At 37.6% G+C, this 26504-nt stretch overlaps 1 protein-coding gene across 1 annotated transcript; it reads left to right on the top strand.

Annotated features, from left to right (window-relative positions):
- The first annotated feature begins 1588 nt into the window (after positions 1–1588).
- Positions 1589–20264, top strand: LOC129260696 (neurogenic protein mastermind-like). Its single transcript, XM_054898651.2, has 16 exons — positions 1589–1594; positions 3881–3971; positions 6182–6376; positions 6863–7099; positions 7774–7918; positions 8197–9104; positions 10610–11754; positions 12117–12845; positions 13764–13961; positions 14484–14552; positions 15035–15880; positions 16242–16529; positions 17608–17743; positions 18033–18202; positions 18969–19112; positions 19536–20264. Exons 1-16 carry the CDS (start codon positions 1589–1591, stop codon positions 19596–19598), a joined length of 5370 nt encoding a protein of 1789 aa, XP_054754626.2. The 3' UTR covers positions 19599–20264.
- Positions 20265–26504: the final 6240 nt, after the last annotated feature.

The following is a 26504-nucleotide window of genomic DNA, read 5'->3' as shown; positions in this document are numbered from 1 at the left end:
ACTCAAGTACTATAAATTTGGTAGATTTTAAGGGAAAGTGTCAGAATTATTTAATTTAGATTGGTTTGTCAGTATGTTTAAAATAGAATGCATTTTGTCTTAGTGATGTAGATTGAGATAGTTATAGCCTTTCAGATTATCCAGTTATATAATCAATTGTATTTCTTTAAAAAGGATTGTAAATTATTTAAATGTTTTATTGAATGTTTAAAAAAGAATACAAACGTCTGAGCTTGCAAATGTTCATAAAAAATAATCAAAGTATGACAAAAAATCTTTAAAATCCTATCTCATATTTTTAGGGGATTTTAATCACAACCTCAATTGCAGATTTTTGCATTTTCCTATTTTCATTACCATTGCAGAGCATTTAATGTAAATCGATGATTGATTTCCACTTGAAGAATTGCCTTTATTGAGCAACGTCATTAATTGATTAGGAATGCATGATCTTCTTTTCTGTATGAATAATTGATTATCATTTCTCTCTCTCTCTGTTTCCTGCTTCTAATTCTATACAAACTAGCATTTCCTCAGATGTATGTTTTTCCTTAAAATTGAAAAAGAGATCATATGTGGGAGTACTACATGTAGCTGACAATGCCTTGAAAGTAATGATCCAAGTATAGGAGTTGTCAGATTGGATTTTCTGATTTTATTCTGCTCAATTTTTCCTCCGGCTTTTCCTCCCATTTCTATTCCTTATAGTGGATTGTGTGTGTAACTTGTATGCATTTACATTGTACATGAGGGAGAATCGTGAAGTGCAGTTTAATTTTGTGGAAGATGCAGTGAAAGAGTATTCAGTTTGATAAAATTCTTATCTTTCATCTTTTGTATTCCAATGTAGCCGTTATCTGATTGATAATAATGATTATAATAATTTGCAGCATTTATATGGTGCTTAATACAATGTTTCTAATCACTTCAAACTATTACTTGGCTCTAGCATTGCTACTCTGATCGGTTGCTTGAGTGTGAAAGAAATAATTTCCTACTGGGTCCCCATTTACTACACCTGAGTGGAGAGTGGCAAATGTAGATAAATGCCCAGACAAAGAATGTGAGTGCTGTGGTGGAATTGGAACCCTGGACCTTGTGGTTAAAAATTTGGGTGACTTATCCTCTGAGTCACAACACCTCTACAATGTTGACAATGATGTCTTGTGTACCCGGGGTAGCCACTTCAGCTAAATTAAGTGACTAAGAAATAAATGAACAAATTAAAATTTAATTTCAATTTCAAACACAGAATTTGCCAGTTTTAGAAAATGGAAAATTGGGGATCCCGGATGCTATAGATAAGTTCCTCAGTCCTGTTTGATGAAGACTTGACATAATAACATTGCTCAATTTTAATATTAGCCAATCAGATAGTAGGATTTAAGTAGCTCTTAACTCTATATTGCATATTTGTTATTAATTATAATATAAGTTTTATGAAATGCGCTCTTGGAGTAGAACCATGTTTGAAATGCAGTGACAGTTTTTAAACAAACCCCAAAACGTGTTTGAGTGCGTGAGTTAGGATAGCAGTGAGATTGAATGATAATGATATCTCATTCACCTTTGACTCGATCCTTTGAACATGCAGGTACATGTACGTGAACATGTGAATTACAATTGACGAGTACTTCAATGGCTGCTTAACAATCATCTTTGAGCATGATATTTGTGCCCTGCATACATTAATCCGTATTAAATTAAAGGAGAATGGCACCATGGGAACAAGTTAGCTTGCATGAAAAGAGAACAATCAAAGAAACAAATCAGTAGAAGGTTTAGAAAAATTGAACAAATAATAAGAAAGTTAATAAGAATGTTAAGATCACTAATGATGTGAACATCCTCCAATTCATTAGCTACATGTACATGTACAGTACATATATGTTACAAACATGTGAGAGGTCACAGATGTACAAATTCTCCAAGTACTCTTTTTTACATATTTTACTTACATTTTCATTTTTGTCAAGTCTATCCATAGATCAGGGGTTTTTTTTCATGGGAGGACTTGTAATAGAGGTTTCATAAAATATGTCATGGACAAAGAGTTAAGCATGAGCTCAAATTTTTTGGAGGTTTTGGGGCATATGTTTGTGTACAAAGGTGAGATTTGTACTTCTATGATATTACAAATATTAGTGGGGGGGGGGGGGGTAGAATCTTCCTAGCATAATAGTAATCTCAACATTCCAATGCTCTTAACTTTCTTATTCCAATTTTTGTTCACACTATCATAGATGTGTTTCTTTGATTTTTCTATTTTTATACAAGCTATTCTAGCTCCAAGGGTTTAATTCTCCTTTAATAGCATTATATCGCATTATCTTTAAACTTCTGCCATGGGATATCTCATAAAGGTTGTGATTACATGTATATGTCTGGAGATAACATCCAACATGGAGTTTTATCTCTGTATGATATTGACACGATAGTGACATTTTAAACTATTGTTGGGAAACATGCCATTGTGTATCTTGTTTTACTGTTAAGTGTGACTTTCAAAGTGTTTTTCAGGATCACCGATGGAGACTATAATAGACTTACAATAACGCCACATGTGATCTGTAACACATTCACATATTGCCTACATGTTTTAGACCTACATGTACATATACATTACATGAATTTGTTAATGAAATGGGCCCTTTTTTTACACTTTAAAAAAATGCAGTGTTAAGCTATAAATGGCATTTCATCTTTCATATCACAGGACTGTTGCAGAAATCATTGGGTTAAAATACAACTAAAAAATGATGAAGCAAATCTTCCCCAATGTCCTCCTATTTGTTTGAAAAGCAATGGGGGTGATGATGTGAAGTTGTAATAATGAACTGCAACTTTGCAGTTTTTTTTTGTGTGTGAAAGGATACACAAGACAGAAAGATCGAAATATATGATATGATGATAAAGATATTTTTTTTTGTACACATAAGCTATGTAAACAAGTCACTATATATATGTAGTTTAATAGCAAATACATTTCTATCATTTATTTCATGTACATGTAGCTCTCTTTGAATATTGTGATCTCTTTCAATCAATACGGTTTAACCTAATTTTTCATCCATTAAAAAAAAAAACTATCAACTATATTTTCGACTTTTATTACCATAATTCATTAATGTAGTTCTTTGAATATAATGCTCTCTCTCGATCTCGTGCAATATGGTAAACACACCCTTTTCTTGTCAACTCTACATGTACATGGAGTATGTAGTAATTGTATCAACTGTGGACTTGAGTGCCTGCTTGTGTATACCGTGTCATGTTAAATGAGTGGCAGGTCATGAAACCCTAAACCTTCATGCAGGCACTCTCACTGACATCACCTTGCAAAATGAGCAAATATAGAGTTACATTTATGAGGAAAAATGAAGTGTCATTTTTTGAAGAAGTATGAATAAGTTCATGTCGTCAACATTCAAAATGTTGCAGCTTCTTGTTTTGTCAGTTTCATCATTTATTGGAACTTGAATTAAAAATGTTAATGATACCTCTGTTCATGAATAACCACACTAATAATCATTTTTTTTGTATAATGCCTATGATCACTTTATGAATTAACAGCTCTATGTGCTGAAGGAATTTTATGATATTATCCTGAGTTTTACTAGCCTGGTATTTTTTTCGGTGCACTAGCATATGAAGGAATTGATCCCTACCAGGTACCCATTTATCTCACCTGGGTTGAGTGCAGCTCAAAGTGGATCAATTTCTTGCTAAAGGAAGCCATGCCATGCCTGGGACCTGAACCCATTCCCCTCTGTACCAAAGTCCAGAGACTAAATCACTGGCCGCAACGCTCCACATTCATTAAATAAAATGCATTTTCTCTTCATTCTTTTCTTCCTTTTCTATTTTATCTTGTGTACAGGAGGATCTAATAGGAACGTCAATCTATAGCTATGTTCATGTTGGAGACCATAATCCCTTTACTAAGTGCCTGCACCCATCCACCAGTACAGGTTAGATCATTACTTCTTCATTAATCCTAACTGGATTTGGATTAAGTCCCATGGTGCTATGTAGGGCATCCTTTGATGAAAATAATAATACCAACGATTATATATATAATCATCTTTATTTCATAATGAAATAGAGAAGGTACAATAAACCCAGGTCCTCTGCCAGTGATGATGGGACAAACTCCCCTTCACTGGCAATAGGCAGGGTGATAATACATGTATATAATATATTGATTGAACAGGTACAAGTCACAAGTTACAATGCATAAGACTTAACACATAATTTACGTTACATAAGAAAGCTGAATATTAAGATATACTTGACTAAATGGAATGACGTACAGTATGTGGAAAGAGACAAGCATGTTAAATGAAAAAGAAAAAGGTATCAATGAAAGAGGGCCAGATAGTAGGAAAGTACAATGTGGATTTTTAGAGCACACACTCCGTCACAGATACTACCCAAGTAACATTTATATTATATATATATATATATATATATATATATAGATATATATATATATATATATAAACACCAATAAAAAAAGGTGTCCAAATCAACCTACCGTGGTGCTCAAAAGTTAGTGAACCCCATTAAAAAATGAACGTGTTTTAGAGTCTTCAAGTTCTGCCAAGTTTTAGAGATTTGATTGTGATTTCAGGTGATAAAATGTTACATTAAATCAAGTTTGTTTCTATGGGCTCACAGAACATACTAATGATGTTATTCACATTTAACACTCGGCATGAAGGAGTGCATTTTGTGAAGGGGTTCACTAACTTTTGAGCACAACTGTAAGCAGCCAGTCAGATTGAAGGATTTCAGTAGTTTTTAACGATAACTGTAACTTTGTTTTTATAACAAGTTTTATGACATGGGTCCCTGTTGTTCTTTTTGCATCACATGTAATCTTGCTTCATCCATGCAAAGAGTAAATGTGACCAGGTATAAAACAATGCTCATGTCTGGATGAGAGGATTTTCCTGACAGCAAAGCATTTTATTGTCTCACCTGCATAGCAGAGTGAGACTAATAGGCGCCGCTTTTCCGACGGCGACGGCGGCGGCGGCGTCAACACCAAATCTTAACCTGAGGTTAAGTTTTTGAAATGACAGCATAACTTAGAAAGTATATGGACCTAGTTCATGAAACTTGGCCATAAGGTTAATCAAGTATTACTGAACATCCTGCCTGAGTTTCATGTCACATGACCAAGGTCAAAGGTCATTTAGGGTCAATGAACTTAGACCATGTTGGGGGAATCAACATCAAAATCTTAACCTAAGGTTAAGTTTTTGAAATGTCATCATAACTTAGAAAATATATGGACCTAGTTCATGAAACTTATACATAAGGTTAATCAAGTATCACTGAACATCCTGCATGAGTTTCACATCACATGACCAAGGTCAAAGGTCATTTAGGGTCAATGAACTTTGGCCGAATTGGGGGTATCTGTTGAATTACCATCAAAACTTTGAAAGTTTATGGATCTGATTCATGAAACTTGGACATAATAGTAATCAAGTATTACTGAACATCCTGTGCAAGTTTCAGGTCACATGATCAAGGTCAAAGGTCATTTAGGGTCAATGAACTTTGGCCAAATTGGGGTATTTGTTGAATTACAGCCATAAATTTGAAAGTGTGTTGGTCTAGTTCATAAAACTTGGACATAATAGTAATCAAGTATCACTGAACATCCTGTGTGAGTTTCAGGTCACATGATCAAGGTAAAAGGTCATGTAAGGTCAAAGAACTTTGACCACGTTGGGGGTATTTGTTGAATTGCCATCATATCTCTATAAGTGTATTGGTCTAGTTCATAAAACGTGGAAATAAGAGTAACCAAGTATCACTGAACATCTTGTGCGAGTTATAGTAGTTTTCAAAATCAGCACTGCTGCTATATTGAATCGCGTGATGCAGGTGAGACGGCCAGAGGCATTCCACTTGTTATAATATTTTTTTGTATTAAGTCAATAGTTTTATATGTAATTCGTAAATACTCTCAAAATATTAAATCATCGGACATGAGGAATTTCAGACAATAATTGATATTGATTATTATTACTATTAATTCTCATTTTATTTCCTTCTTTCTATATTTTTCAGGGGTTTGGGTGTTTCATATGTGATTCATAAATGTTACTCATAATTCTAGAACTGTTGTGAAACTTTTTGTGAATTTTCTTGTCTTTGCTTGCAGCAACTTCAAGCATCTGGGCTCCGGATGCAGGCAACGCTCCCCAGTGTGGCCGTAATCGCTCTTTCAAGTGCCGCATGCAGGTGAAACCGGAGAATGATGAATCGCTGGGGGCAGAGCGTTACGATACCATGATGTGCACTGCCATCTTGAAACCGGCCATCAACAAAGAGAGCAACTCCTCAAATAGTGATGCAGGTATTGCTTGAAACGAAGTTTGGACCTCGATTTGTTGTCAACAGTTTTCATCTTTTGAGGATGATTGAAAGTTTAGGGAAAAATTAAAATAATCATCGTGAGCTAAGAGAATGAAATTCTTTTTCGGTATATTTAGGAAAAATGTAATGACAAAAAATGGTCCAGTGCAAAGACTCGCTTTTTGATTTCCCTGTTACTGATAACAGCTGAAACTGTTCAGCTGTTGATTTGAGTGTAGTCCCATACATTTACAAAAGGTCTGAATATCTATACCCTAAAACTCCCTGCCAATTGTGTACAAAAGTCCCCTCTCATTCTAAAATTGAAACAGGTTGTAATTGTGCTAGTCTTTGTGTGAAGATCCACTTGTTGATCAAAGTTTCAATCAGCGTCTGTGTCTGCAGACTAGTGTTCTTATGTATTGGTGCTCACTTGGTGCTTATGGATTTTTCTTTGACTTTTGCTTTTTACTTGGTGTTTCTGAAGAGGGTACAGTTCACCTATTCTGCATCGCAAGGCGGGCGTTGCCGGAGGAGCACAACTCGATATCCGACGCCATGGAGGAGTTCACCACAAAGCTGAGTCGGGAGTATGTGATACAGTCGGTCGACCTGTCAAGGGTCAAAGGTCTTTCGTTCTCGCAGGAGGAGATGCTGCAACAGACCATCTTCAAGTACTGCCACGCAAGCTCAAGAACGGAACTCAAGAACCGTATCGATGAAGGTGAGTGAGTGAGGTCAATAAACTGTAAAGCAAGTCTTTGGTGAAAAGGGCATGGAAAGATTTTCATCAACATTTGTTGTGGTCTGATGGTGAGATCTGGCATCTTTCCATGATTTTGATTGGCTGAGGAACACTGTTGCTATAGTATCTGTCAGATAAAACATCAGACAAGGCCTTTCATGAAATGCCTCCAAGTAATCTTTGAATGTTTGATGTGAAATCATATTTTCACTCTGGCAATTCTAACTTCATCATTTTTTTTCAACTGTTGACAAATTTTGGGAATCAAGTCGTAAGGATACCTTAGACTCCCTTTCTTCATATTTAGTTCAATTCAATGGCAAGCAGGAAAGCATTCATATTGATATTCCACCCTTATTTGTAATTTTTGGAAATATCAGTTGTAATTGATATATTGGTAATCGATCAATCAAATTCAGCCATAAACTAATCAATATTATTGTCTTTTCTTAAAAAAAAAGAACATCAGGTGATCACTAAAAGATTGATTTAGGGACCTCAGATTTACTTACAATCAATCAAGTGTGTTATAGGTGGAATATTCAGTGTATTGGAAGTGGTGAACTCACTACTGCATCTTTTCCTCAATCCATAAACAGTGTTAGGTAAGGTAAATTGATGGATAATCCTTCATTATTTTATTCTTTTTGAAGCTATGGAGAAAGGTAAAAGCCTGATGCCCATGTACAAATTTCAGCTGTCCAAAGACAACTGGGTGAATATTCAGACATCATTCTACACCACACACCATCATTCCGGTCAGCTGGAATATGTCGTCTGTGTCCACACTGTCATGAGGTGAGTTCTGTGATTGGTTCCAGGGTCTTGTGGGGTTTCGTAAGATCTTTCTATTTTTCTTCTGTCGAAACCAAGAGATGTTTCCTAAAAGCTTCAATAGATGCAAGATGATGATGATGATGATGATAGTAATGATAATAATAATAACAACAATATTGATAATAAGTTTGATGATAATGATTTTGATGATAATGATTTTGATGATAATTTTAATGATGATGATGATGATAGACGACACATCTGATATGCATTTTACTTACGTCTTTTTTGGTGTACAGAGATATGGATCCGAACCGTAACACGCCAGTGACTTCATTACCTTCAACGAATGTCAACCCTGCACCACACCCAACAAATATGAACAACATGTCGAACATGAAGACGGAGCAGTTGTTGAAAGTGTTTTCCAATCAGAGACAAGGGATGTCTCATCAGAAAATAATGCAACTCAAAAACTTAGTGCAGCAAAAGCAACAGCAACACCAGCAGCAGCAGTCCCAGGCCGGCATGTGGAACGGCAGTGGTGGAGGTGCCGTTGGGGTCGTTGCTGGTGGTGGGGGTCCAGCCGGACCTGTTTGTGGAGCTGGAGGTGTAGGAGGAGGAGGAGGAGTGGGCGGAGTTGCTGGTAATGGCGGTGTCCTGAACCCTGGTGTAAACATGATGGGAAGGGGCAACATGGCCATGAATGGTGGACAAGGTGGGGCAGGAGGAACTGCGGGAAGCATGCTCAGTGGAAACATGAATTACAACTCAAATCAAATGTCTGGGATGGGCCCGGTCATGGGGGACAATGCACTCTATAACCGAGGCATGTCTGGGGGGACAAACCCCAACATGATGTTCAATCGCGGAGTTGCAGGTGGTGGTAGCGGTGGAGGTGCTGGCACCCCCGGCACCAACGGCGGTCCCGGTGACATGACCAAACGCAACAAGATGCCACCAGCAGCCACTGCTACCACGGGGAGCCTTCGAGGCAACCAGGATAATACAGATGACGTGTTCTTGCCAGAAAATAATCAAGGGAATATGTACAAGATGATGAACAATAGTGGGCCATCAAGAGGGAATCAAGGGAATAACAGACTGGATGATTCCGGAAGCTTGAACCCAAGCCCTGATACCAATGAAAAAGATGGAGACAGCAAGGATGATAACTTGTTGCAAGATCTCCTCAAAGAAAAAGATGGTAAGTTGTGCCATGTACATGTAATCATTACCTTATCATGTGCAACGGCTTTTAGTTATACCTCCTCCCCTCAGAAAAAGGGAGTTCCGATGAAAACGAGACTGTCATGATGATTTTACTTGATATTGTCTATTTCAATGGATCATGCAGTTGCTGGGTAAGGGGGGGGGGGAAGAGCCATCACGTTGTTTGTAAGTTATGCATGTCTGGAACATGTTCTTGTCTAAGGGAGAAATCATAGAGTTTTGATTGTGTTCCAAACTGGGACTGAATTTCAAATTTTGACAGACTTGCATTTATATATACTTGCTAACAACAAGAATATTAATCTGCAAGATCATATTTCAACTTAGTTTATTGGAATAAAAATGATACGGAACTTTACTATGCACTTAAGAACATATTTTGTTCACGCACAGAGCTGTGATTATAGCTTAAGCCTTATTAAACTGGGGGGGGGGGGTCAAATTGACACCCCTCAACAAATTTTGTCACTACGCCGTCGCACAAATTTTTTTGACTGCGCCGCTCTCTGACTTTTTACTTTTAAGTCTTGCGCATCTTTTGAGACCAAATTTGCGACGCCCGGGTACGCAGTTCCAAAATTACGCAACGTTTTGTAAGTGCATGTCAGACCAGAAATTGCTCAAAAACGTGATTCCATGTAAAAAGTCAATGCAAATTGTGTTTTTCGACCAAAAATCATAAATGTATGATTATTTTTAGTTTTGTTGGTTTAAATGGATTTATTTTATGCTATATATGATCTCAAAAGGGTCCTCGACAAAGTTTATCGGGAAAAACAATAAAAAACAAAGGTTTGAAAATACAAAGAAATACATAAGAATTTAAAAAACAATAAAATACATAAGAAATTAATTATATTTTTGCTATTTTTTGGTAGATATTTGTTAGAAATGTAATAATTGATACTCCCACCAAAAATTAGCATTCTACTAGCTATATAAATTGAGTTAAAGGCAAATACATACACAAAAAACCAAATTTATGGCAAATTTCATATGCTTATTTGCATAATTAATAAAAAATAAAAATAAAAAAAAATTTGAAAATTTCACTATACACTCTTGTAGTTTGCAAATTTTTGCGGCGATTGCGCAATCAGCAGCCAAGATCTGAGGGGGGAGGGGTCAAATTGACCCCCCCCCCCCCAGTATATACTGGTCCGAAATAGCCCAGTTAAGATAGGGTTAATGTATAGTTATAGTTCAATGTATAGCATAACTTACAAAGAGCTTTATGAAACGGGACCATTGAGCTTTATTAGATGTGTCTGAATCAAGAGTGGAAAGTCCTTCATCATAGTGGTCAGATGTTGAATTTAGAGATCAACTGTTGATACAATAGTTCTTCTTCGGTCAATATCTGAGTATTAAGACATACTTATGAAGTCAGCTTGTTGGTTCATTTCATTCTATTTTATTTTATATTAACATTAAAATGGACAGATACTCACATTATTTACCAAACCATTCCCCTCACAGAAACCCAGGGTGATCCTGACAGTAGCAAAAACAGATCATCAACTCCTGGCTCGCAGAAGAATGTCAAGCGCTTCCCAGAGAACGATGAAGTCCTGGACAACAATTCCCTACGCAACATGATGGAGAAGGCTGTCAAGGTGCCAGTTCAGAAACCCAAAGGTCAAGAAGGCGATGAAGATGGTTCACAAAATAAGAAGACCCCAAAGATCCTTGGAGGGTTGTTGGAAGGAAACAAGAAGGTGATGTTTGGCACGGGACTCTTGCCCAAAGAGCAGCCAGAGTTTGTAAGTAGTACAGTGGTTTCCACAACGACGATATGGAAGAAAGGCGATGCAGAGCCAGAGTCAAACAACAATGGACAGTGTACCAGCAGTAGTGGTAATGGAGGAAACGGCAGTAATGGTGGTAATGCTACCAACCAACAGAAGAAAAAGAAAGGGCAGTATGTGTTATTACAACAGCTCCTTATGGATGATGATTCCTCTGTGAATAACATTGTGAAGGGCATGAAAGGCGACGATGAAGGGAAGAGTTCGCAGGACTCCACGACAAGCCCGACGGTAACGACGACCAAACCCCACATGCCCTCATCACAGGATGGTGGCCTAGGTCTCGGTGTTGGAGGCGATATTGGGGATGGTTTGGAAGATCCTGATGCTATCATGAAGCAGTTGATCCAAGCCTTTGAGACCCTTGAAGACAATGACCCCAACAAGCATAGTGCCATGAATGATCTCTTGAGAGAAATAGAAAACTCTGGTAATGACACTCTCACAGGAAATGAATTGCAAGTGAAGCCCAATCTGCATGGTGGCTCTGGACCACCGTTCCAAACCAAGGATGGCAAAAGCAACCAGATGTCATCGAGTGGCTCTGGCATGCCCCCTCAGATGACTGGTCAACAGCAGCAGGGCATGCTGGGTGGCATGCCTGGTCAGGGTGGTAGACCTAATCAAAGGAACAACCAATCTGGGGGCCCTCAATCTCAGGTGCCCAAGTCAATGAACAACATGATGGCTCCTCCTAACCAGACTGCACCAGTAGATAGTGGGATGACAGCTGCTCAGAGCATGGCGGCGCAACAGATGTTGAGAGGTCAACAGCAACAACAGCAGCAGCAATCACAAAATTCCCAGCAACAAGCTGTAAGTGAATCTCTTTATATGTATTTCAATATGGAAAGTACTCATGCACACTTGGTAGTATTTGGAGGTCTTTTCTAGTTAAGCTCTTTTTAACAATTAGAGGAAACTGAAACAATGATGGATGCTGTTAATTATAAAGCAGTTAGTGATTTGTAAAGATTTAGAAATGTATTATTGTATATTATTTTCAATATCTTTTTTACACTGATTGTCATCCGTGAAAAAAGTATGAGTTTCTTGAATTGTTTTCCTGCTCTGTTTTTATGTACCTACATTCTCTTATATGAATGATTTTATATGAATATTTTGATTTTACATTAATTTTTACTATGGTGTTGATTTTATGCTGATATTTCTCACAGAATTCAACACCAGAGCAACCCATGTCCGAAGATGATGTCAAGCTCCTTGAACAGTTTGAGCAGTTCTTGAAGAGCAGCAACATTCCGCTGCCAGAGATAGAGAGTGCCTTCGGTCTGAACAATGGAGGTACAGGCTCTACAGACTCAGCTGGAGGAATGCCACAACAACCGCAGCAACAGCAGCAGGGACCTACCCAGCTTCCAAATCGGCATGGAACACCAGGTTCACAAGGTCAGACTCCAGGAGGCAACGTGGATACCAGGGTGTCACCTATCACAGATCTGTTGACTCAGCCAGGTGTACCCCGTCCAGGCATGCCACAAGGGAACTTCCAGTCAGGGATGGGTGGCAGCAACCCGGGCATGCCAGGGTATCAGTCTCAGCAGCAACAGCCGGGCATGTCACAACAGCAGCAACAACAGCAGCAGCATCAAATGGGAATGCCTGGCCAGAACATGCCAGGGATGATGATGGGTGGGCCGCAGGGTCAAGGACCAAGGTACCCAACACCGACAAACATTCCGCACATGGGGCAAGGGTATGGAATGCCGCCGCAGCAAGGCCAGCAGCAGCATGCCATGGGGCAGGGCATGGGTGGGCCAGGTGGTGCTATGCAAGGACCTGGGATGTTTCCATCCAGGCAAAGACAATTAAGAGCTGCACTGATGCTCAAGCAGAACAAGAAGCAGCATCAGATGATGCAGCCCCAGCAGCCACAACAGCAACAGGTTAGTTTGATAGAGATGGTAATTTGGAAGTCATAATGGCCTCTTGCTGAAGGTCCATTAGTGATGCCTTTACACATAGATATTACAACAACAAAAATCATGAGAGAACAGATTGCATAGTAGAAATATGTTATTGACATTAATCCTAGAGTAATATCAAATATAGTTCATGTTTGGAAGTTTATGTTCTGTGATGGCTCATTCTGGCAAAACTTAAGTTTTAACCCAGTGGATACATTTAATGAGCTATATTGGAAAAGATTCCATTATCAATGCTTCATTTCAAAATTATGAATGAAAATTATGTTTATCAATGATTAAATCTATGAATTTCAGTTTTGTAATTGGAACTCAACTAGTAAAATATACTCCTCTCCATCAGAAAAAAAACTGTGCATGAGAATACTTATCAAGGAAGAAAGCATCTGTGTGGATTTGAAGAGAAATGAGTTGCAAAACATTAAAGACTTGCTCAAATTTTTCTTCTTCTTGCTTTTATCAAAAGCCATTGCAAGATTTAACAGAGAGCAAAATCAAATACAGAAACAATACGAAAGAGCTCTGATATGTTATCAGGGGCCTGTTTCATAAAGAGTTACAACTGTTGTAACTTTACCATTATGGCAACTACCATGGCAACAGGGCTCAGCAGCCAGTCAAAATCAAGGTTACCATGGTAGTTGCCATAATGGCAAAGTTACAACAGTTGTAACTCTTCATGAAACGGGCCCCAGATGATAATCCCAGGCATAGTTCCAGTGGCTCAGATCATAAAATGGCTAAAATGATACGAGTGTGCGCATAAACATTTTCTGTCTGTGTAGAATAGGGAGTGTAGCCGTGTGTATGCAACTTCAAGCATCTGCAGATGAGTCAAGTTTCTGAATCGTTTTATTTTACATTGCTCTCCTCATGCAGATGTGGAACTTGCAACAACAAAGGCAACAACAGATGCTTCAACAACAGCAAGCACAGCAGCAGCAGCAGCAGCAAAGGATGTTGCAACAACAACAACAACAGCAACAGCAGCAGCAGCAACAACAGCAACAGCAACAACAGAAGAATCTTATGATGCTGCACCAGCAATCTCAACAACAGACCTTTTCGGGACCACAGGTCGGTGTTGCGGGAAAAGTTGCAACCACCAACAAAAAAGTGATTATAATTGGCATTGAGAGATGCAAAGTTTCTGCCATATTCTGTCTAGTTAATGGGTGAAGGGCTTAATAGTTGAAGGACATATCTTCTATCGGAAAAAAGGAGCATTCATTCTTTCTCTCAATTTTGTTTTCCCTTCTTTTTTACCTTTTTTGAACATTGCATCAAGTTCGAATTTGTACAACAAATGTTGTCCTTGATAAGGATATTAAAAAAATGTAGTGATAATGTAAAAAAAATGGCCCCTTCATTTTCTAAGACTTGCAATTCTCTTTTTTAATGTTTTCCGGTGGGCAACATACATCTACCTCTTCTACTTTTCATGGAAGTACCTCTTATATTGTTTGATCTACCCCCCTCTCCCTTTTCACCAAAACATACTTTACATTGTTTTGGAAGCAATAATTGATGATTAATTCTCCTTCAAGACCTTTTGTATTTCCATCAGATTTAATTTATACCTTTTTTCATTTTGTTCAGATGGATTCACAAGGCTACAATGAGTTCTCTGCATCAAACAACATTGTTCCACCTAATGTCAGCATACAGGTAACAGACTGCATCCTTTGATTTTTTTCCCTTTGCGTTCTTTCCCGTGACCTTTTTCCAATCTCAGTTTTATAATTGTGTAGCAAGTTCTGTCTATACTTTATCATGCATGTGTTCTCTGGGTTTTAGATAAGCAGTGGAAATATATATTGAAAAAGGTCAATTATGGATAATTTGAATTATCAAACTATCCAAAGTGATTTAAAACAGTTATATTTGTCATTATTATGGGAAGTGTTATTGCCTTGATGTTCTGTTTAAATTGTTACCACTTATATTATATTGTGATTATGTTTGTAATTGGAAAACCAATATAACAGACCTAAGTGTTAATTTCAGCCATCTCGCATTTTTGGTTATGTGGTATAAATTGAATGTTAATCTTTTCCTAAAGGGTGCCACATGAGTTATGTTATTACCAGTTTCACCTTGGATTTATGAAAGTGATTATTCCATTTTTATCCTCCCCCCTCCATATCTAGCCACCCAAACAGAAGATGATGTTCCCCAATCAGATGAACCACCCGATGGGTGGAGGGCCAGGAATGGGACAGCATCAAATGGGTGGTGGCCCCCAGCAGTATCCCCACAGAGCACCGGGTGCAGACTTCAGGCAACCTTCATTCGGCCAGATGATGCCACCTCAAAGCCAGCATATGGGCTACCAAGGGGGGCAGAACTACCCCCAGGACTTTGGAGGGATGGGAGGTATGGGTAACATGATGCCCCCGGGCCAGGGATCCATGGGTATGAACCCCAACCAGCATCCCGGTATGGGGGGCATGAGGCCGACTGGTATCAACCCCAACATTCCCCGCCCCAACCTGAGCCAGGGACACGGCATGGGTGCCATGGGCATGAAGCAGCACATGCTTAGCCGTAGCCTGAGCATGCCGCAGCAGATGACGCCGGGCAACATGGAACCTGAGCCGTACAGTCAACCCTTCCAACAGCCGCAACTACAACGGGCAAACTCGATGGGGATGACTTCCGGTATGGGGAGCATGCAAGGAGGTCAGATGCCTGGTGGAAGTGGACAGATGCCGGTTTCTGCCGGTCCGGGGGCGGGGACGCCGGGTAACATGCGGTGGAACAATGGTCAGATGAACCCCAACCAAGGTACCGCCAGTAATCCGGGGATGGTACCTCCGGGGATGAATCAGCAGCAGATGAGCGGTGCTGGTACCATGACACCAGGAAGCATGTCACAGGGTATGGGACAGAGCAGTATGGGACCTGACATGTTTGGTAGTATGCAACCCAACATGGACTTGACAAGCTCAGCGAGGAATCGGCGTACTCCAGTTGGAAACATGACCACAACTCAGGTGAGTAAGCACTGATTGATTTATCTCCACTACATGCTTTTTCTCACAGGCTGTTTGTTCGGACTGTTGTGTTTAGTATGTATGTTTATATTATGTATGTAGAATCATGGAACACCATTCTATTTGACACATTCAGGGCAAGGCCACTTTTCTGTAGGGCACATTTAATATTACAGGACAAGTGGGGGAAGAAGATACAAAAATGTACAACATATCTCCAAGGCCAATGAGAGGGGCATTAAGGCTAATAAAAAGGGCACCAGAGGCCTCTGATGGCCTTCGATTGATATAAGCCCTGAAGAACACATCGATCAAATAAAAATGCAAATATCCTCTCTATTCCTTTATGATTGAATACCAGGCTGGTGGTGGAATCCGACCTGGACTACCGATGCCCACCTCCATCCCCACTCCCATCAACCTGCCAAGCCTTGCAAGTATCAGCTACAACAGCAACAACCCAAACCAAACCACCTCAACCACTACCACCACTCCACAGCAGCAAACACAGCAGCAAATCCCCCAACCCACCTCCCAAAACCAGCAACAACCACCACAACAGCAGCAGCAGCAACACCAGCAAGGGATGAAGACCATGGCGGTAACATCAACGACCAGTGTCCCGTCAACTGCCAGTGCTCCTGGACAGGTACCTGTTTCTTCTCTTATGGAGTATTCTGATTTATAGTCATTATTTTTGTGTGGCTAAAGGCAACTCGTCAAAGTCTGTGCTTTAATTCTTTGTGATGATTTTTAATTGAAAGACTGCTGTAAGACCATGAAACTTGCTTGATCTTTCAAGGGTCTTTCAACAAGGGGTCTTTCACGATTCCTGATGGATCTTTCAGTGGTCTCCATGATCTCCAAAACTCTTTGAAACGGTTCAAAACAGTCTTTCAGGGGTCTTACAAAAAAATAGTCTTTTGATGGTTTTTCAGCAGTCTTTCAGTGGTCTTTCAATGAACTTTCAAAATTCCTATTAGTTTTTCCATGATCTTTCGGCAGTCTCTCAAGATTTTTGCGGAGATCACTGTAAGACTCATGAGAGATCATTGAAAGATTATTGAAAGACCAGGCAGAGTCCATGGAAAGAATTCTGAAAGATCACTTGTTGCAAAAAAGATCTCTGAAAGACCATTTAGAGATCTCTATAGGACTAGTCAAAGACCAGTAAGACAATAAATATCCATCAGTCTTTCAGAGATCTTTGAGGGGTCTTTCTGAGCCATTCCACAGATATGACAAATTTCAGTGATCTTGGAGACTGCTGTAAGACCTTGCCAATTTTTGGTCTTTGAGAGGTCCTTCACAGGTCTCCCCTCTGTGGAATGGGGGCCTTACAGGATTCCTGCAGGAAAGATGTGGCTCTGACTTTTAACAAGGTGCTTTAATAAGCAAACGAAATTGTCTATATAAAAACTTCCTATTAGTTTGATATTTGTAGTGCTCAGAGACGTTGTTAGGTGCACTTTAAAATCAGAATGGTATTATATTACCTAGATATTCCTTTGTAAAACAATGCTTATCAAATATCTGTGTATATTGATTGATAGTATATTCTTTATTGACTTATGACTCCCTAATATTTTAGAAATATTCTGCAGACAAATGAAGGAAAGAGTAAAATAAGGCAAGATTTAAAAAAAAATAACTACAGTTATTTGCTTGGTTTTTGTTACATTTTCTCCACCCTAACCCCTTCTCTCTCTCTTTATTTCACCTTGTAGCAAAGTAGCCACATGGGTGGTTCAGCAGCTTACCGGGGTAACATGGGCAGACCCGGTGCACCAGGGGGTAACAACATGGCACCCTCTACACCGGATCTAGATATACTTGGGCTCACTATGGAACTTCTTGATCCCAGTAAGTAACACTTTGTTTTACAACTAGTTATAGATCTAAAAGGGGGTTTCAAGAAACTTGTGATCATTTGAAAATCTATCTGGGGTCCCCGAATTGATAACATGTCTTGCAATTGATTGAAAATATTTGCAACCCTTGTAAAAAAAACCTCTTCTTTTTTTCTTTCTAAGAATACTCTTTGTGTTGAAGAATGTTGGCATCTCTGTCTATAATTCACCTTTCAGTGCTTGTCTTATTCTATTCTGAAAATGGGGTTTTCCCCCCTCCCTTTTCTCTCTCATTCATTCAGCCTACAACAAAGATGAAAAGAATGTTGGATTGGAAGCAAGCAAGGGCATGGGGCCAGGTCAGGCCAACAGCTACGTCAGTCAGCCAGATAGCACTGGACCTGTACGACCCGGCGGCACTTCGTCCTATGCAGAGAACCAGGCCAGGCAGGATGCAAGGAAAAGATATCAGGTAATGAAGACAATGATCTGACATTGAGACATATCATCACAATGAGAGTATGAGATATTAAATTGTCTCTTCCTGAATATAAAGTAGATTAACGATCTTGCAACACTTTTAATTTCTTTGCTTGATGTGCTTAAAGTTTCTTGATTTGACTAGATATGTACTCTCTGAAACTAACTCATAGCTAGATTGAAACAGAACCTGCACAGTGACCTTAAAGTGGGGGTTTAACTCCCTACATGCCAAGTGAATTGCAGTTCTTTGGGAGGTATGCATATTATTTCGTTGCAGTTGGTGATAGTGGCATGTAAGATAATGTTAAAGGGTTTGGCTTTTGCATGGTGGTATGAATAAATGCTGAAGAAGTTTACGGTACACCACGTGGTGAGTCCTATAAGGACGAAAAGTGGATAGAGGACGAAGGTAGAAGTGAAATGGACAGTCAACCTGCATGAGTCTTCTCTTCAACTTCGCTCGCCTACTTAACCCAGCCTTTTCTCATCTCTCCAACTACTCAAGGCTCTCATCTCTTCTGGTTTAGAGTCCTTTTTAGGACTACACTCTTTTGAGAAAAGAATATTATACCTTCCAACCTTCTACTTTTTTCCCTCTCCATTTCACTTCTACCTATATCCACATGTTTTAATTCACCAAGGACTCGCCACATAGTGTACCGTAAACCTCTTCCGCGATTAGCGTGTACAGCGTTAAATGAGAATTAGAGATGGATATACATGTATATTAAACACCATTGTGTATATCCCCGCAGGAGTTTGTGGAGATCTCCAATGCCAAGGAAGCACCGGATGCAACCACCCGCGCCTCCAACTTATTCCGTAACCAGCTGAAGCAGAGACCAGGGGGTATGATGCCTGGACAGGGTCAAGGGGGTTTCCCCCCAGGAGCTGATGAGGTAAAGTCATGTCCTTATTCATGCCTTCACTGGAGGGGAAAAAATACACAAGAAATTTTAGAAATTCCATCCACCCCCCCAAAAAAAAAAAAAAAAAATGAATAAATAATAATATGATAATAATAAATATACAAATTAATAAATGCAAAAGTCAAATAAAATGAAAGAAAAGAAAAGAGAAGAGTCATAAAACACACACAAAGAATGAAACAAACAAGAACAAATAAATTAACAAATTAATGATAATAAATCTGATGAGTGTCCCTCAAATTTATGTGATTAATATGGATGATCTTGTTATTGAAAGGAAGTAAAAAAGTTTTCTTATTTTTTCCCCCATTCCCATATGTCTTCCCTCTCTCCCTATCCATCTTTCTCTCTCTCTTTCTCTATCGTTCTGTCTCTCTCCCTCTCTATCTGTAGATGGGTGGCCATGAAGTTGAAGGAAAAGGCAGCAGCCTTCTTCAGAAACTGCTCTTGGACTGAGTCTCTTTGACTTGATATTTCCAGATGTAGTTAAATGATCTTGGTAATTCCATTCATCAACACTTGCAGATAACAATCCACATTGTCAGAAAATATTGTTTGTTGTGATGTTCGTGTGAACTTCCATTGCAATGCACCAATTCGTGCGACCCGCAAAAAAAAAGGATCAATATTTAATTGAAGACAGCATCATTTCCTGCATGTGGGCTGTATGCGCATATGATATTATTACACTGTAATTGCATCGTGTGTGTTGGTCCAGTGGTTCATCTAGCTGGTTCTCGTCGACTTTCATGCAATTGATTTTCACAAAAGACGAAATGGAGTCGATTTTTTTTCTATTAATGCTGCACTACATTTTCTTGTGCCAGATTATCTGTACAAATCACTGGAGAACAGTTATTGAACTAGCAAAGGGGATTGCACGGAAACTTTATCGGAAGAGGCTTTGTCTAATGATATATGCCGGGCAACATAGCATGCAGAATGTATGGCGTGTCACACCAAATTAAGATGAACATCAAACTGATGCCTAGGTACATTAACACATTCATAGATATTGAGAAGGAGGCTCGTTTTCACAAATGCCAGGAGATGGATTGATACTATATGCCATATGATATGTATCAATTTGTGTTTGATTGCATTTCAAGAGGTATTTTTTTTTTTTTAATCATTTCATCAGCTACAAATCTGTTATTTCATTCATAAAATTTGGTTCACCTTATACATACAATACACCAAGCACGGATGTGACATCGCTTCAATAATTACGTAATTCCAGTAGCTTGTAACAGCAACGTGTAATTTGATAAATAATTTTGTGCAACGGGAATCTACGTTATGTGTTACATGGCACCGTTTGTAACATGAAGAAATCAATTTATGTGAAGCACAGTGATGTCGAGAAATCTTGCAAGTCCAAGTGGTTTTACTTTGTATTCACATCATGTGCATGCTATCTGACAATATTATATTCAGTTTCCTCTTCTTTACAAACTATTTCTTCTCTAAACATAAGAACAATTTTGAAAAAAGGAGACCTTTATTTTAACCATTCATTGGAAAAAAAGGATTATCCTTACATGTTACACCAAGAGATGCAGCAATGAAGATTTTTATGATGAGGGGTTTAGATAATCTCAGGGAACCTTAAATTCCCCTCTATGTCATCTCAAAGGAAAAAAAACCAGAGAATGTGAACAAGGGTTAAGGTGAAATATTTTTCCTTTCTCCGAACGTTGTGAGACTTCTAGAACATGCACTTGCTAACTTGATTGAATTGAAAATGTTGGAATGGATTTGACTTGGTAATTTGATGCATTATTGAAAGAGTTGCCCACCAAACAGAAAATAATTGTTTGTCAGTTAATGCCATTCTTACTCTTGGAATGATATTTAAATGAATTTTGTCTTTCTTGTCTTATCCAGGATAGAAAAGTTAAAATGAGATTTGCTTTTGGATTTGGCGAATTTAATAATGTAAGTTTGTTTCTGAGACAGAAGCCTAAATATTATTTCTCTAGTTTTCCTTTTGGGTTTTTGAAAAGAAATGATTAATTAGAATGGAGTGGTGGTGTAAACTCCCCTCTTTGTGACTCTCTTTCCATCTTTCCTCTTTCTTTCCTCTTTCTTTCCTTTTATCTTTTCTCATATTAAGATTGTATTGCACAGATGCCTGTACAGATGATGATATACATGGTTGTAAATATGAATATATGAATATATAATTATTTCAATGTTTTTATATGAGACTTATTATGAGTGAGCTTATGAATGAAAAGAGAATTACTTATGTTGAGGTTGAGGGAGAGAGAGAGAGAAGAGAGAGAGAGACAATATGTTAATTGTATACTGAGATTTTGAGTGACTCAAATGCTGAAACAAAATCATTGTGTTTTGCATATATGCTCCACCTATTTTGCTTCCCTGCATTATTTAGAAGAAAATGAACGAAAAGCAGAATTTTTATTTAAAAATTTTATTTCTTCCTCTTTATTCTATTTTCTCTGTATTGCAAGATATTTTTGTGTTATATCTTCATTGTTGTTATTATTATCACCCTATACTTTGTAAATATGCCAAAAACTGTGCCGAGTAGTAAAGAGATTTCTTGTATCATGGAATAAAAATCAAAGTTCATGTACGTTTTGTTTCTCCAAAAAAATTTCTTCAACTTCCTCCAGAATTTAATGGTACAGTAAAAAATCCGAGTAGTTAAAGAATTGGTTGAATTTCTACATCACTGTCAGAATAATTCATTTTTATTTTTAATAATTTGTAACAAATGATTTGATTAATTTGCATTCACTCATGCAAGGAGAATGCTTATTATAATTCTGATACTTTTTTCGTAAAATAGTTCAATTAAGTCTTTTTTAGAGGATTTGTGATGTTATAAAATCTCTTTAGGTATTCAATTATGATTTTTTTTCAACCTTTTTTTGATATGGTTTCATGGGGAGCATGGCTCAGCTTTTCCCTTTTTTTCTTAAAAATTGATTACATTGCTTTTAATTTAATGGTGAGTAATACTCAAAGAATTTTTATATATAAAATAAAACAAATATGAATTTTCATACCATTCAAAGAAATTGCTGCATTAAATCTTTTGTAAACAAATGCTCGTGCTGAAAAACAAAATAAAAAAATACTTTGAGCTGTTAAATACAGCAAATTTTGTCATTATATGTGAAGTTTCCCACCTATTATGACCAACTATCAAGCACTGAAGATGAATTATGAAGGAGTGTGTCTGTTGTATAAGACATATAATGAGAAATAGTTTCTGTTCAATCATCCTTTTTCATGCACACATCATACATGTACGTTTGAAAAATATGGCTGTTTCAACAATTTGTGAAGTTCAAACAGGTTTTGAGGTAAATGTATCAAGTTCTTGTAAGTTTTGTTCTCCAGGGCCCCGTATTACAAAGAGTTACAATTGATCCGATCAATCTCAAGTATATGGAAATCCATCAATGTCATAATTTTTTTAAAGGAAATTTCCTCAATGTCCTTTGAAAACTAAAAGGAGCACACTGAATTGTCAAGGAAACAGTAAATGTATGAATGTAAGTCATTTCTAGAAATGTATTTTACATATTGACGTTGCTGGATTTCCATAGTTGCGATTGATTGAATCAATCGCAAGTCTTTGTAAGATGGGACCCTTACAGCAGTCAAAGTGTACAGTGGTATGTAGTCTGTGGTTTTTCACACTTAGAAAGTTATTAGCCCACTTTTTTTTTTGTGAAATCAAGTAGGTGTCAGGTGACATATAGGTGTCAGGTGACATCATATAGGTGTCAGGTGACATATAGGTGTCAGGTGACATCTGACAGCTTTTAATTTGCCAAAAAAAATCACTCTTACACTGCTGCATAGACTGGAAGACAACTTCCAATCCTCTGACCAGGGCGCAGGAACACAAAGCGATGTTGGGACCAATTTTACGATTGTTTCTATTGACTACAGTGTACAATCGATCATAAAAGTCAATCATACGATCAAACACAATGCCTTGTGATACTGGACCCAGATGACCTCTCCTTTTGTTAGTTTTCCACTGCTAATGTGTCAACTTTACATGGGCCGTGCAGTGAAGTGGTTAGAGCATTGGACTCTTGATCGTGAGGTTGTTAGTTCGAATCCCCACTTTGCCATTGTCTCCACTTTTATAAAAAGAACAGAGATTAATGGTGGTCAAGATTAAAAGTGGTCTGAAGTGCTTCATTAAATATGTTTCCATTTGATATCATCCTGCGTATTTCAAGTGGTTTTACAAGACTCGCACAAATACAAGTAATGTAGAAATTACAGGAATGATCCTTATTTTTAACCTTTAGAAGTGGTTTGTCCTTGTTTCTTGGCTTAAATGAAGGGTAAAAATGAGATGATTGTGTCGTCACAAAGATTTACCTTTAGATCATCGAAACAATGCAATCCCGAGAGTAGTGACGGCTGGTACCTTCCATACTCATGTACATAGACATAGTGACTAAGGATGAGCTTACATATATTATATTTCAGCATTCTGTTACAACCCCTCAAACATGTTAGCTAAAAGAATTGATATATAAAACAATAACAATTGTTGAGTTTGAAATTTAATTTATCATTTTTCCAGAATTTTTCATCGTCCAATTTAAATTTCTTCCTACTACAAATTCATTGTGATGCTTTTATGTCTTTTATGTTCTAAACTTAGATATGGATGTTGCATTCATGTATATACACCAACGAGTGAAAAAAAAGGCGCTTTAAGAAATTTACAGATTAGAAATAGCATTTTGTTGCGTGTACATACTTGTGTTTATTGCATATCATGTGTATTGATAATCAGAGTAGCAGCATCAATCCATTTGCATATTGTGTTTTGGAAATTAAGTTTTCATCTTTATGTATTGCTAAAGCAGAAATATCTTGCTTATTTTTTTTTTATGATTGTTTATTTCCACAGAGGAAATGTATTATTTAGGATTTTTTTTTGTTCAGAGGCCACATATAAAAAAGAAACTTGTACAGAGAGAAACCTATGTGAATAATTATATGAAATATTTGTATCATACAGATTCTTTTTTTTCCTTTTTGTTTGTTTATTTTTCCTATGTTCCAACATGTTTGTTTGAAACAAAAAACTTCTAACTCATTTTGTGAAATTTAATTCATGTCGATCTGATTGTGTTGATTTCTTAATCCATTATTTCTTGTTTGTTTGCATTGTGCAGATTTTGAAGAAAAAAAATGTTATGAAAAAAGGTAAAATGGAATCTATGTTTGACACAAGAGATTGTCGTAGTGAATGCATTTTACTCTTGTTTTCTGTATGTATGTATGTATTATTAATATTATTAATGATATCTTGCTGTTACATTCTGTAATTTGGCAAGTAATGAAACAAATAAAAAAAAAATGTTCCATCAAAATTGTATTGAGTCTTGATGTTTCCTGTTGGCGAGTCATGAGATATACTAATGTATCTTCATTGTATGGAAGTGAGAGCTACCTGGGGCTCAGCAGGCAATCAAAATCAAGGTTACCATGGTAGTTGCCATAATGGCAAAGTTACCATAGTTTAAACTCTTTATGAAATGGACCCCAGATCAATACTGTGTGTTGTCAATGACAAAAATATAAAAAAATAAATCTTAAAATATACCTTTTGAAATTATCTATTAATTATACAGAGAATGAATTAGCCTACAATTGTATTGAAGGTTGTAATTGTATTGAGAAATTTCAATGGTTTGAGAGGAAAAGTACTTGTTTTGCTACTTGGTAACATAATTATTGCGGTAAGAATGTGTTGAATATACCGTGTTTACATGTGATCGGCTTTCGGTTCATAACCAAAAGCTGATGCAGAATCGGCTTTTGGTTTATCTTGCATCGTGTTTACACAGTTACAGCTCGCGGTGCAGAATCGGCTCGCATGTCAAAAACCTGAAATGATACACGCACCAACAATATACGTCATAATAAAGACAACGCTGGATCCGTGCGCTTACAATTACGTTTTAATGGTAAAGTAAATGAAATGCGCACCAATTGCCGATGCAGAATCGGCTTTCTGTTTACACGTAGTAAAAAAGCCGATTCTGCATCGGCTCGCGGTTCAGAACCTACTACTTTGGTGGTGCAAAATTGCTGATTATGAACCGAGAGCCGATACAAGTTAATCGCATTTACACGCTATGAAAAAGCCGATGCTGCATCGGTTCAAAACCAACACGGTAATAGTGAATGAGTGTGTTAAACAGATCTACCAAGTAATGAGGAGAATACTGATGGTTTCATGCAAACTGCGGATTTCTAAAGTTTTTTTTCAGTTTTATATGTTGTCCTATGGTACTTTTTTGAAAATACAGATTTTCAGCTTTGAAAAATACTGAAATGTTCTTGTTCAGGTTGGTAGCTTGTTTATATTACAAGACCACTTCTCAGAATGTTGCATTATGGGTTAGTCACCGAGCCAGATTGAAGTAGTTGAGGACCTGCGATTGTGCCATATAAGGCTACTAGTTCAATTTGCTTTTAAAGAAATTGAGATTGAAATAAAAGTCATAATTATGTCAAAGATTGAATGCAGCTATGCTAGAGTCACACACTGAGGAAACCAACCAATACTGTGTCATTTGTTGGTCTGGAGCCGGTTTCATTGGTATAACTTTTCCATCAGAAAAGGAATGATCCTTTTTACACTACTGGATGAATAAATTAAATTGAAATAAAGATGAAAATAGGTGGAATGAATTTAACCACCCCCCCCCCCCCGAAAGTGTTACTTTGACGCTTTTGAATTTTCTAGGGATGGTATTCTGAAAACGTTTATATCTTTATTATTGAGATAGGAAGATGTAAAATCATAGTAAATCGGTATTCAAAATCTTAACACAATCTTATCTCTGTAAAAGGACCACCCCTTTCTTGAATTCAATATGCCTGATATTTGGATATTACCAATCAAAACATACTTCACAGCGTTTCATACAAAAAAATGTTAAGGGCACTCTAGATGGGTATAAATATTAAAATTACTATATTTTTTACACCCGTAAACTGCAATTCATTTTACACAACTGGGTGAATTTATGTATTTTTCAACGTCCTCGTGTAAGAAGAAGTCTTCACGTCTACCGTATAGTGATTACCATTTTTTTTTTTGGTTTTTAAAATTCATAATTTTCTTTTTGTTTGCCAGATTCACCTATCTAGTTGTCTGATTTTTCATTTTCCTCTAAAAACAACTTTTCTTTTGGGTTTTTATACCCCTTTAATGCACGAATTCTGAATAAGCCATGGCTAAAATCAAGAATTCGGAAACCACCTTGTGAAATGGAGCTTTATCAGTGAATAAGATTCAAACTCTGGTACATAAATACGAGAAGAAAGAGACAAGTCAAA

The sequence above is a fragment of the Lytechinus pictus genome, chromosome 1, assembly GCF_037042905.1.
Source record: "Lytechinus pictus isolate F3 Inbred chromosome 1, Lp3.0, whole genome shotgun sequence".
Taxonomy (NCBI): Eukaryota; Metazoa; Echinodermata; class Echinoidea; order Temnopleuroida; family Toxopneustidae; genus Lytechinus; species Lytechinus pictus.
The sequence above is the reverse complement of the archived record's forward strand: the minus strand, read 5'-3'. Positions and strand labels throughout refer to the sequence as shown.